Consider the following 14,027-nt stretch of genomic DNA (forward strand, 5'->3'; position numbering starts at 1 on the left):
TGTCAGCACGTGGTTTTAAACACAAAAAACTGAATAAACTGATGGCAAAAACCGAATCGTCAAGGATAATTCGACGACGACAAGATTATTTGAAGGAAGAAACGATATTTCATAAATACGCACTTATACCAACCTAAGAAATGAAAAATAATGTCTATTCCCCGTATAAAATTCGTTCCACGTCTAGCAAATCCCCATTGTTTACCAATAAAAACATCGAATCGTAAACATAAATGTATTTCTATTGGTCTAAGCTGTCGGAATGCGTATGTTCACAATTTCTTTAAAATATTCCTGCTAGATAGTCTGAATAAGCAGTGTAGTGGTTAAGTGAGATTTATTTAATTGATAAATTTCGTTAAATAAAAGAAATATGGCGTTATTTACACCATAGGGGAATGAAGACAATGAAATTTAGATAAAAAAACACAACAAGTTATTTTAAATATATTCGAATGTTTAAAAATTATACCAGTTTAGAAACATTGCGTCAAGTTTTGTCAGTATGTGGTTTTAAACACAAAGAACTGAATAAACTGATGGCAATAACCAAATCGTCAAGGATAATTCTACGACGACAAGATTATTTACGTCAGATAAAATACTACCGAAGTTCTAATAGACGAATTGGGTAAAAAAGGGCTCAGTTCACGCCTGGCGCCCTGTTTAAGCCAAACTCCCTTACAGGTCGGTACATTTTACTCGTCTATTTACGTTTTATAATTTAATAATCAGTTGTAGCAAGTTAACGAGGTATAATAATGATTTTTTTCTAATTTTTAATAACAGCGTATAATACCGTCCAATTTACAATGATTCGATTGCGTTTGAACGAATACTTTCTCGCATAAAATAATAAATTTATAAAATGACGTATCTACGCCTATGGTAGATCAAACAAAATGGTCGACAAGAGTTTTTATACTCTGCAATTGATATTGGAAGAACTACGGGCCTAGATGCCCCGGTTCGACATTAATAGAAAACATAAAAACCCCTTCAATTTTACAACCGTTCATTTTATTCCTTTTTTTAATTCAATTTTTTTATTTGGTTCGTTTGTTGTATAATCCTCGGTATCTTTCAATTTCAATATTTATAACGATAGACAACTTAACCTCAAAAACATAAAGTTCGACCCTCAATATAAATTTCTGAACATTGTGAGTTTAAGTTAGATTAATTTCATGACATTCACGTATAAATGGTTTTTCAACAAATAGGTGTTGGTTGATTTCAATTCATTCACGAAAACATACATAATACAAACTAATGAGCGTTATTGAAACCATCGTTAGTCTCGAATATATAAATTATTAGTCATATTTTTCCTGCATTCTCACGTTCGCATCTCAAACCAGGAATTTACTTTACCCTTGGGAAACCTTATTAGTTTTAATGCGATTCGAGATAGTGAACGAATCATGAACGTATTTTTATAATAAACAGAAACTGAATTAGTTGTCTGAAAGAATCAATTAAATCTGTAGACAATTAACCGAAGATTATATTCTACTAATAACAGTTTTAATAATTCAGCTTGTTATATAGAACTACAGCAAAAATCCTTCATTTGCAAGGATCGTTGCAGTTCAGCTGATAGTTTCATTCGGTAGAATTATTTTTGCGTGTAAGTTGAAATTCTAGGGAGAAATATAATAGCTGTCAAAAAAATGTTAAGCAAACTTTGAGGTTAGGGATTTGTGAGAGACTGACATAACGTCAAACGACGTGAAATATTAATTTTGACTTTTGGAAAAATTGCATGCAATTTCTTTCTCGAGTTGTCTTGCACTATGTCAAGCGGCCTTTATTCTATAATCATTGCTATAAAAAGCATCTCATAATTAAAAACCTGTAGCAATTTCTAGTAACATTGTTACGAAAATGAATATAGAGGGAATTCTTCTTGAGGTATTAAAATTCATGAATGGCATTAGGAAGCCATTATAAAGATGTGATTCACTGTAAAGTGGTTTTTAACACCAAAAGATTCTTTTGGTGAGAAAACTGGCAACAACGTTGCTCAGACTGAAAGTAGAATGTAGGTCAGAATGTTTATTCCAAATAAATGAGTTTTAGTATATATGAAAAAGATTTATTATATAAAAGAATAATTATTATGGAGTCCTGTAGAATATCGTTCTATAGGTATCAATTAATAATTTCATATATTAGAATTTAAAATAATTTAACCTCAAAATATTTCTTATATACGATTTCAACTTATAACCATGAGCGCCACGAGAATATATTTAGAAATAAAATCTTCTTCTTTCTTACATAAAAAGTCTAACGCCTGTTTCTTCTTCAATATATTTCCTTATATATTCGACAACTTCTATCGATACTTACTTACTCTTTTTTCCGGGTTTAGGACTGGGCACGGTTTTACATTTATGGTCTGGTTACGAAGGTAACGGGGTGGGTTAATAAATAATGGGAATAAGAACAAATCATAATAGTTATGAAAATAGTGTAAAAATTTTCATCTCTGCCGTACCCCACGGTCTTACACAGTCTTAATAAGCTAGATAAGTAATTACGTAAAAAGTGACGCCCTAGGTGTTCAAAATGTCGTTCATCATTATCTATACATTAAATAAATCGCCGACGTGTTAATAGAGACCGACCACGGTAATTTTGGTACAATGACGTAATTTTCGATGCGCGAAGGCGTGAACAATACGCCAGTGGCGTGCCAATATTAATTAAAAACCAAAAACCTGTATTCAAAATTGATAATTAAATTTTTAGCGAGAAATATTTTATTTACATAAGCAAATATGAACTGGATACAAAAATTCAAGAGTTTCTAATTAAAAAGTGTACAATAATCTAGGACCACAAACTACTTATTTTATGAACGTTTCACACAGATGGCCCAAGGTTGATTCATTTTTGTAATTTAAGTTTTGAGTCCTAGATGGATCTGCTAAGCTGGCGAATTTGGGACAAAATTGGATAATTTAATGTTGGTAGACATTCTAGACGTAGATGACTCATTATTGTTTAATTGTGCTCGTGTTTTTGTGTACTTTTGATTATGTATTGTGTTAGCCTGGACGAATAAATAGAGTATTTATTTGTCCAAGGTGTTAGCTGTGGGTAATTTTTAAAAATGACTTTCAATAAATGTTGGGTATAAAAATGAGAATCTATTAATGTGATCCATTTGTTATTATTGTTATTTGTTATTAAGTTAACTGCAAGGGATGTATTATGAAGTTCAAGTGACGAATTTTATTAAAATTGGGTATAATTACTTGAAATATAACATTTTAATTGGCTAGTTTTGTATGCAAAAAAGTTTAATTTTCATGTTTGTTTAGATTATTATTATAATTGAAGGATTATCAAATTATCATTTCAAAAGCATTTCTGTCTACATTTTATACTTGAATATCAAAATAAGTTTTCACCATATTTTTGTCCTAACAAGATTATAACTAATAAATTTCCAAATTTTTTTCATAATAGTTCTCAAAATTTCATCTTTTGTGATATTAGATCTTGAAAATATGCCTTTTTTAGAAATATTATAAACAAAAACATATTTGAAAATTTATTAGTTCTGAGGTAACAGTATGAACTACCTTCGAATAATATAGGTGAAAATACCCAGACAGGATTTCTGTTAGTAGTAGATTGTTTTTACTTAGGCTGATACATTCAGATTATTATCCCACTTAGAGCAGTATCTGCAATACCTACTCGACCCAACTTCTTTTCCAATGATTTTTCTATTGTTCTGTAGCTGATACCACAAAAGGTTTCAGGCCCTATGAAGGGTTTGTCTATCCCTACTTTTGCGAGACTCTCTATTAGTTCGTTTCCCTTCACTCTGGTGTGTCTCAGAATCCATTGTAAGGTGAATTCATTTTTCTTGTCTAGCTCGTTTTGTCCAGGAATTCCCAAACTAGTTTGGATTTTATGATATTGGAGCTCTAATGGCTGTTTTGATACCAGACAGGATGATGATTTTCTGTTTGCTATAGTTCCTATCTAGATTGAACTGGATACATATATTCCGGCTTAAAAATTCTTAGTGTGTTGCCCAGGTTTCCAAAGTGTTTGGATATTTGTTCATACACCCCTATTCCAATTCTGCCTGCTGTTTTAGAATCTGCTAATGATGTACAAAGTAAAAATTTATTTCTGTATGAAAATGACAGTTTTATTTCCAGTCGTGGGAAAAAGTGTCCAACGCTCCCCTACATCACAAAGTGTAATCCATTTGCAAATGCTTACTTATCAATATAAAGTAGAATACAATAAAAAAAGGAATTATTTATTAGAAAATCTCGGTACTATCATAAAAAATATTTATTCAAAACATTCAAATGATTTGACAAGAAAATATTGATACAGATATTAAAGAGACAATTCAACTTAAACTATATTTGAAATAATTTTCAATCATTTATGTTGTAGCAAAGAGATAAAACAAAGCTCTAGCAAACTGAATTATTTCAGATCCTCCCAATTTTGATTCTCCATAAACTCTATCAACAAAAGTGATTGGTACTTCCCCAATGGTATAATTCAACTGTCTCGCTCTAATTATCATCTCCATTTGAAATACATAACCCTTAGAAACACAACTTTTAATGAGCTTTTCTAGTACATCTTTTTTGTAGAGTCTGAAAGATCCTGTGAGATCTGAGGCCCCGGGTCGAAGTAAAAGTTGAGTTAAAAAGTTTGCCCCACGTGAAACTAGTTTTCTTTTGAAATCCCAGCCGTATACACCTCCATTTCCTACATAACGGGTACCAGATACTACATCATAATATCCTGATTGTTGTTTTTCTATAAATTTGGGAATAAACTTGGGCTGAAACGAATAAAATGAAAAATATGTTTAATTTTAACTTGTTTCAATCAACTCACGTGATGACTTAGATCAGCATCCATAATGATAATAAAATTGCCAGTAGCATGTTTAATTCCATGTATGTAGGCTGTTCCTAAACCTAATTTTTTTTCTCGTGGCCTTAGCACAATTTTGTCTTTACCATAAATTCCCTGGAGTTGTTTTGCTGCTTCTAATGTACCATCTGGACTACCATCATCTATAACTATGATCTCATAATCATAGTTCCTAAATTGATAATTGTAAATGTGTACTTAAAATAAAGATCAAATAAATATGTCTTACCCTCTACTCATATATTTTACTATAAGATAAATGATGATGGGAAGATTTTTCACTTCATTATATGTAGGTAAGAGAATTGAGTATTTGCTTTTGTTATCTAAATGTTTTTCTTCAGACATATTGTATTCAAAATTATTTTCTGTAAACTTATATAAAAATGATACTAATAATACAATAATTACTGGCAAAATCTGTTTATAGAAATTCCACATAAATTTGATAAGAGTAGAGCATTTTTTGAAGAACTGTAAAAACACAACCCCGGTGACGTTTCACGTATTTAAATTAAAAATAATAACATAACCTCAACTAAAAAACATGAACTTTTGGAAATTTGATAAATCTTTAGGCAACCTAAAATAAAATTATGAATAAATTATCTAGCCCTAGATTAATAAAATATTAATTATAATAAATAATTTCAGAGTTAAGTTAAAAATACGTATTTGTATAATTATGAAAATTACATTATATTTTCGTTAATTGACTTCAGACACTCTTATAATTGTGCTATTACAGTTAAACATAAAAGAGAAGAGACATGTCTGTTGTCATTTATTGACAAAGCGGGAATATTTGGAATTGTTAGGTTAAATTATTATTGTTCATCATGTCAACAACAAAGTTCTCATTATAAATAAGTGTACTTAATGCTACCCAGCTGATATTTAGCCATGGAAAGTTCATTAGCTATTGATAATAAGTGCGACAACTTTCAAGTTGAAAGTGATAATGTTAACGAAACTATCGATGCAAATAAGTCAGTAAATTGTGAAAATTATTCGCAGTATCTCAATCAGAAAAAAGTGGTGAGTAAGGAATCAGAAAATACAGAGCATGTAGAAGTAGTAGAGGATGGCAATTCTAAAAGCTCTACATTAAATGGACTTGAAAAACATAAACCAAGAAAACGTATTGCAATTGTGGAAAGTGATTCGGATAGTGAAGGAAAACTATATATTTGTAATGACGATACTGAATTGAAAAGTGAGTTCATATAAATGTTTTTTGTTGTAGATTTCAATTTGCTTGTAATTTCTAGACATTACAGATAATCTTGATCCATCTGACACAATTAAAATCAAAATTAAGAAACAGGGCGATACGTTTCAAAGTGATTCTGAAGATGAACTATGTGAATCTTCATCCCGTTACGAAAAAGAAGCAAATAGCAGTTGCAGTATTAGAAATAATTTGGATGGTGAAGATTTGAATATGAATTCTAGTAAAAACGATCTACTAGAAACCAATTCAGATAATAAACATTCAGGTTCAGATAGTGAATTAGAAGACAACACATCAACTTCAAAGTTAAATGCTACTAAAAGTACTAATTTTAAAAAGAAAGCTTGCATTTCAAGTAGTGAGTCAGATGATGAAGAAGAGAAGAATTCTGATAAAATCGGTACTAGTAGTAAGCCAAAGAGTAATAGAAAAGGAATTATAGATAGTGACACAGATGATGAAGACATTCCAACACATGGAAGTAATAATGAATCAGAAGTTCTAGAAAGTACAGTATTTAAGGTGATTAACTGGTTAATTATTTAAATTTAATCAAAATTTCTCTGCTGCTTAATATAGTGGTATTTTGTTTTTTAGTGATAGTTTTGAGTATAATTGCAGATTTTTATTTGTAATTATGTGTCAGCTTCTTCCTCATGTGTGAAAACATCCAATTCCAGATATTTTATATTATCTAACGTGGCTAGTATTTGTCACTTTAGAATTACCTAAATTTTTGTACCCATAATTACCCACAATTATCCTGTCCAAAGTTTTGATAGCTATGAATGGATGATAAAATGTTTGCCTTCAGGCACTGAACACCGTAATTGTTGGTGTAGTGGCAATAACAGGGGTGAATCCAAGGGGAGGGCCAGAATATTTCAAACATTAAAATTTGAATCATGAATTTTTCCAAAGGTTCTGTTTCTGCCTAATTTTATAAGTAATGAAATCTTTCTGTAAACATGATATTACTTAAATGAAACAAGATTTCAGTCTCTGAGTATTTTGCATTTTTTCTGTGAAAGTTGCCCAAAACATTTTTTCAATATTGTCTAAGGTAAAGGTGATAGTAAAGATTCTTCTCTATAAGCTATTTGCATAGACACTCAACAACAAAATCATCAAACATTTCCAATTTTCTTCCGAGTGGTCTGCTTCTGGAACCCCCTTAAATTGTTAAGAAGGACGGTACCTCCCTCCATGTGCCCCCTCTGAAAATAAATACTGGAGCTGCTCCTAGGTAATAAAGAGTGTATTCAATATGAATACCACCAACTCATCCAGAAATTCTAACTTAGTAAGGAAAATATTTGTACTAATATTTTTTTTTTATTCCCCGTCTTCACCAATTACTATCTTAACTATACCTACATTTAGTTAATTTTTCATTCAGTCTTCCCGATGGGCAGCTCTTTGTGATTCAGAAAGTTCTGCTGATGAAATTAATGAAAATGATCATAATGAAAGTAATTTGGAACATGGTATGTCAGATGAAGATCATAAACCTATTCCCTACAAGAAAAAACCTAAATCGAAAGAAGAAAATGGGCCAAAGAAGGTATTTTTATTTTTTTATGTATTTCAGTTCATTTTTATAATTTTTTAATTTTAGATGACTGGTAAAGAAGCACTAGAACAAAGGAGAGAAATTTTTTCAGAATCGCAGAGAATGACTAGACAATCAAATGTATCCTTGCCTTATCATAGACCAAAATCCCATTCATTGAAAGAATTTTTAGCAAAGAGACCAAAACTTGCCTCAACAGTACCATTGGCATCTAAAATACCACCATCTGTTGCAATTAAAATGACAATGGAGCAATTGGAAGTTGTATCGTAAGTAACATAAATTGGTTTGTTAATAGACCCTTCATTGTCGATCAAATAATTGTCCGGTGACATTTTATTGAACCATTGATTTTCTTTTTCAGAAAGAAATTTGAAGAAAGACACAAAGAAGTACAAGAATTTTACAAATCTGACAGTGATGAAGACAAGGATGATGTAGATTATGTTCCTGAATCAGAAACTCAACCAATTGCAAATGATGATGTACATGAGACACTTCAGAAGGAAGATTCAGTTGTGATAAGCAAAGATGAAGAATTAAAGAATACATATAGTAAATCTTTGGATGAAAATGGAAGTATTACAAACACTGAGGGAATTGATGATAAAGAAGATAATAATAACTTTGAAATGAAGGAAATTATTGATACAGAGGTTAATACTCAAGAAGTGGTGATATCAGTCAATACTTTTGGTGAGGTTGAGCAAGTAGATGAGGAAGTAACTGTTCATATAAATGAACCTGATAACAAAAACAACAGTGGATCTGGAATAAACAAAGAAGTAGGAGAAAATAATCAATCTGACAATAGAAATGATGTTGATCAGGAATCAATGGAATATGAATTCAATCTTGATGATATGGACGAACACTCAGAAAGAATAACAAAATTAGATAATCAGCCAAAATCAGTTGATAAAGGACATGAAAATTTAGGTCAGTTAGAAGAACAACAAATTGAAAAACAACAACAAACTATAGATTTGTTAGAATTAGATAAAGAAATTGAAAATTTCACCAGGAACAACTCTCCTGACCAAGAAAAACCAAAACGTTCAAAAATGGAACTACTGAAAGAAAGATTATCAAACATCAAGCCACGTTTGAGCAGTAGTGCTAACAATATCATTGATTTAGATAATATTGCTAAACCGACTCAAGTTGTTCAACTTATGGAAAGATTCGCTAAACACACTGCCAAAAAGCAATACCACAAAGATAAAGTCAAAGTAAATATAGTGAATGTGGAAATTGGTGGTGAAATAAATAAAGAAACAGTTGCTGTTCATGTTGATGATGAAGATGATACAGTCATTGAGGAAAAACCAGGTACCTTCCAATCTCATTTATATTGTATAAATAATATGAAGTATATAAATTTTCAGGTGTTCGTTTACAAAGACTCAGAAATGAGCTACAAAATCAGATAGCCCAACAAAAGCAACAACTTTGGGAAAATAAGACTAAGAAAGAAGTAAAAAACGTTCTTGAGGATGATGATCCTTACCAGGACGAAAGGTCTGAATGCGGTATTGACGATCCTATACTTGATAATGATGAGGAAGAAGAAATGACAGAATCAAGCGAAAATGAAGACGAAGAAGACGAAATAACAGAAGAACCAAAAAGAAAAACATCGGAATTTATCGATGATGAAGTAGAAGAAACTGATATTGAAGATGAAGAACAAATTGAATCCAAAGATGAAGACGAAGAAGCAGTTAATGCAGATGCAGATAATGAAGAGGAAATGGAAGAAAATGAGGAGAGAACATGCGAAATGGTTAAAGATAATTCTGATAAAGAGAATGGCATTGAAGATTTCAATAAAAGTAGTGAAAATAAAGGAAATGGAAACAATTGTTATAAGGGAGAAAGTACAACTTTTAAAAAACCCCTAAGGCGTATTATTAAAGGTTTTACAGAAGATTCCGACGATGATGAGGATACCGAAACAACATCTGTTGTTAGTAAAATTGTTGATAAGTTGAATAAAAGCAATGAGGAGAAAAATTTAACAAAGCGTAAGTGTTTATATGAATAATCCCAGTTTTTATTGGAAAAATATTTTTTATGTTTATTTTTAGAGGAAGATTATATTCCATCATATCAACTGGAAAATCATAAAACTCCCGTAAGGGAGACTTTTCAAGAAAAATCTGATTTGAAATTTCTAACGCCAGTTTCTTATATTACGGGTCTCCAAAATTTGACAAATTCGGCCTCTAAGGTTGGTTTTACTGATATTTTTATGTTTGAATAATCAGATGAATGAATTATTAAATTTGTTCCGATTTATAATTTTAGGTGCAGTCACCAACAAACGTACCTTCACCTCTGAGGGAAGCGAACTGGCATGATAGACTTCAGAAGAAGTTATTCGCCGATTCGGTTATAACAAATTCTCAGGTGAATAACAATTTTCTTTCCAATTTGATTAAAAATCAAATCTGGACAGCAGTACGTCTCGGTAATAAAAAAATTGTACTCTTGAAACCACCGACATCAGCCAACTATCAACATAGTCGAAGTAGTTGAATTGATGATTGGACAACCACAAAATGAGTGATAATCAATTAAGTTGCAAATAAAATGATTGTTTTGGAATGTTTTAAATTCAGTTTTATTGAATAGAAAGAATCTGAGGTGTCAGTTGAGTGGATTAAAAACTTCAGTTTACAAAATTTCCAATGAATGCATGAAACATAATTGAAATTGAGACATCAGTTTTGAAGTGTGTTTCCAATTTTATATACTACAAAAATTTAAAACAAAAAATATCAGAAGCAGTTTTCGCGAAGAAAAAAGCTTTATTATAATATTACTTGTATGTTTTAGGCTGAGGCTATGGCACAGTTATGTTCTGAAAGTTTTTCCAACTCCCAAGTGTCCGTGCAAGATAATTCAACTTCAACTCCAGCTACGGAACATGATACAGCACAGGGAGTCAGTCAAATTGTTCCACTCACTTCACAAAACCATAGTACTTGTACAGAACATTCACAAGAAGCTCCATCTACTCAAGATCTTCTCGATATTTGTTCAGGAGAGTTCACTGGAATTACTCAGGTATTTCAAAGTATTAACTGAAAATCTGCAATTAAGTGCTGGCGGAATTACTTATAGATATCTTCCAATGGTTTTCCTAAAACTTGTGTTAGTCATCTACTCAATCCTGTTGAAGAAGTGAAGACTTTGGATGAGGACCAAGACATGGTAATATCTCAGTTGTTAAATGAAGAAGAGATGGAAGCTTTTAAGAAGAAATTCGATTCTCCAATTTTGAATCATTCGCCAAAGGCTATCAGAGAACCTGAAGAAGTGGCAGGAACTGGAGGGGTAATAGATTCTGATGATGATGAAAATGTATTAGAAGTAAAGAAGAAGAAAAACCAAAAAAAATTGACTTTTTCAGGTATATCACTTGGATTTATTATGAAAAGCATTATTTTCAGTCAAAATTGCAAAATTTATTGAAAATTATATTTGGTTGCATTTATTTTAGATGATGATAGTTCTGAAGAAGAAAGAGAAGATGAGGAGGAGATCAATTTATGTGATGATGTAGATATAGCTGATATCAATTATGACTCAGAGGAAAATGAAATAGAATATGAAAAAGGTAACATTTTCTGTGAGATATACTATTTTTTGTACAATCTGTTTTTGTAGAAGAGATAAATAGCATTAGGTACCTTCACAGGTCATGGGGATGGCTTATAGAATAGTAGAACAGTTTTTTATGCCTTAAGAGGCAGTTTATAGAAGAGAAAAACAGTGTTATATGCCTTGAGAGGCGTGGGGATGAGTTATAGAAGAAGAAAATAATGTTGTATGCCTGCAGGAGCATGGAGATGGAGTATAGAGGAGGTAAACAGTGTTATATACCTCCATAGGCAGCTGATAGAAAAGAAAAACAATGATATATGTCTCCAAAGGTGTGGGGATGGTTTATAGAGGAGTGTTACATACCTCTAGAGGCGTGGGGCTGACTTATAGAAGAAAAAAATAGTATTATATACCTCCAGGTGCGGTTTATAGAAGAGAAAAACAATGTTATATTCCTAGAGAGGCGTGGGGTTGGTTAGGTTAGATTATAAAAGAGGAAAACAGTGTTGTGCACCTCCAGATAGGCGGGTTTAGCATAACTATTATTTTTCATTTTATTTTAGAGACTGAAAACATAAAATTGACCGATTTTTTCGAGGACGAGGCCGAATTATCCGAATCGGAATGGGGCAGTGCGGACGAAGACGAAAAAGATTTGGATAGATTAGAATTTGAACAAGGCGATACTGAAAAATTCGACGAAAAGCAAATGAGAACTGACTTAGAAAGGATACATATGAGAAGAATGTTAGATGATGATACTCGAGAAGTATGTATAACTATTATAACTATTATTCCTAGTAAATATGGCTAAAACAGGATGTTTCAGGTGAAATTATTGCAAGAAATGTTGTTGGATGATGGAGAATTACATGGTAGCGGTAGAGAGAGACAATTTAAATGGAAGAACATAGATTCTCAAAACATTGACGATGATACTAAGAAAAACAGCGACGACGAAATTGGTTTTGATGAAGATGAAAGCGAAGAACAATGGCGTAGAAAAAGACACGAAAGAGAAATGTTTTTAAAGGAAAAACAATCTCAAGAATTTAACGACGATATTGATTTGTTAAGTAAAAGTGAAATATTGAAGTTGGGGCACAAAGTTATACAAAAAAGTTTGAGTAATCCACAAGGACATACATTATTAGAGAAAACTAAAGATGAAAATGACAGTTCTAGTACGAAAACACAATTCAGTTTATTGGTAAGTTCTTTGTAAACGGAAATTTTTTATTTTGCTATATCCTTATTTATATTTTCTTCTTGCCTTTTCATTTCATATCGTAACTATTCAACCTTTATCGACAGTAATGTGGAATAACCGAGTTGTTAATTGGTCTAAAATTGTTTATAAATTTTCTAATCTCTAATTTTGTAAGGATATTAATTAGGTGGTTCTTTTCCTGGCGTAGGACAAGTATCATTCATTGTTTTGACAGTATTGTAGTCTCATAATCTCTTTAATTATGAAAATTGGTATTATGAACACTTTATGGTAGTTGTTTCAGCATTTTCGGTGTTGTCGAGTCAATATTTGGAGCTTTTTTTATTTGAGATAGTCAAAGTAAGAAGGGATTCAAAACTCATCTGAAACAAAGGAAAGAAAACAGAAATATTCTATTTTTGCTTTGTTATAATCTTACAATCAACTGCATCCTTCAAGAAATCGTTGATGAGGGAGTCTAATGGGTATGCCTACGTGGACATGAGAAGGGGCACCGATGCAAAGGACTGCTCATTTTTCAGGGCTTAATCCAAGGCGGAAACAACCGTAAGACACCTGATCTTTAATCAGGTGTCTTAAACAATGCTTTCGGAAAATCTGGCGAAATTCCAAGTGCCCTGCAGGAGCAGGGACCATGAGAAATCATTATTTCAGTATAAAAATGTTGGAAACAATGATAATCAATAGCAATCTGCACATTCTTAAATAATAAAATAAATTTCGATAATGTTACTGTATAAAAGTTGCAGGTGGTCTGAAATGTTGGAATTTTTTAAAAAATATTTGATTTTAGCATAAAAGAGGATCATTCCTTAATAGAGGTGATCAGGTGTTACAAAAATTGGCTGAGTATAACAAATTATCTACTACCACCACAACAGTTGTCCAGAAGGTGAAAAATTCGAAAAGTTTCCTCTTTCAAACAGTAGAAGTTCAAGCAACAAATGAAAAATTGTCAATTTTAGTGAGTTTTATTGGATTCCATAATAAAGATGAAATTTTCATTTCTATTTTTATGTTGTAGAGTAAAAAGAGAAAGGCTGTAGATGGTACACCAAAGATTATAAAGAAGTTACGTTTAACTGATAATCTAAGTCCAGCAGTGAAGAAAAAGAACAAATTTAGCTCAAAATCAAAACTCTTCGCAATTTCTTAGACTGAATTTAGAAAATTTTAGTATTTATTTGTATATTTTATTGAATTATTTTATAAATAAAATATAACGAGGCTAAAACTTTCTTATTTCCCTAGTAACTCTTCCTTTGCCTTTACATTTATCAAACATTAACTAGTGTTTTTGCGATCTGAATATTTCCGACTGTATTTGAAGAACCTACAAGAGTATCACATAGAGTATAAAGGATGGAGAGAAAATGAAGAAGTTAGACATTTTAGAAAAATTTTATGTAAAAAGGTACTCATAGATTATATCTACTCTATCCAAAAGA

General features: G+C 31.4%; 2 protein-coding genes across 3 annotated transcripts; one reads left to right on the forward strand and one right to left on the reverse strand.

Moving 5' to 3' along the window:
- The first annotated feature begins 3,002 nt into the window (after nucleotides 1-3,002).
- Nucleotides 3,003-13,813, forward strand: LOC130893878 (claspin). The gene is made up of 16 exons (XM_057800317.1): nucleotides 3,003-3,104; nucleotides 5,678-6,145; nucleotides 6,201-6,685; nucleotides 7,563-7,727; nucleotides 7,782-8,005; nucleotides 8,101-9,068; nucleotides 9,125-9,763; nucleotides 9,827-9,969; nucleotides 10,047-10,148; nucleotides 10,578-10,808; nucleotides 10,866-11,154; nucleotides 11,245-11,361; nucleotides 11,912-12,117; nucleotides 12,178-12,558; nucleotides 13,373-13,543; nucleotides 13,604-13,813. The coding sequence occupies exons 2-16, from the start codon at nucleotides 5,833-5,835 to the stop codon at nucleotides 13,733-13,735; spliced, it is 4,566 nt and encodes a 1,521-aa protein (XP_057656300.1). The 5' UTR covers nucleotides 3,003-3,104; nucleotides 5,678-5,832; the 3' UTR covers nucleotides 13,736-13,813.
- On the reverse strand, nucleotides 4,309-5,686 carry LOC130893879 (dolichol-phosphate mannosyltransferase subunit 1). Of its 2 annotated transcripts, XM_057800319.1 has the most exons (4): nucleotides 5,626-5,670; nucleotides 5,159-5,512; nucleotides 4,891-5,101; nucleotides 4,309-4,834 (listed from the first exon to the last, which is right to left on the reverse strand). In XM_057800319.1, exons 2-4 carry the CDS (start codon nucleotides 5,368-5,370, stop codon nucleotides 4,424-4,426), a joined length of 834 nt encoding a protein of 277 aa, XP_057656302.1. In that variant the 5' UTR covers nucleotides 5,371-5,512; nucleotides 5,626-5,670; the 3' UTR covers nucleotides 4,309-4,423. The 2 variants fall into 2 exon arrangements, with proteins under 2 accessions (XP_057656302.1, XP_057656301.1); XM_057800318.1 differs by having other exon boundaries at nucleotides 5,159-5,686.
- Nucleotides 13,814-14,027: the final 214 nt, after the last annotated feature.

Source organism: Diorhabda carinulata, chromosome 5 (assembly GCF_026250575.1).
Source record: "Diorhabda carinulata isolate Delta chromosome 5, icDioCari1.1, whole genome shotgun sequence".
NCBI classification, from domain to species: Eukaryota; Metazoa; Arthropoda; class Insecta; order Coleoptera; family Chrysomelidae; genus Diorhabda; species Diorhabda carinulata.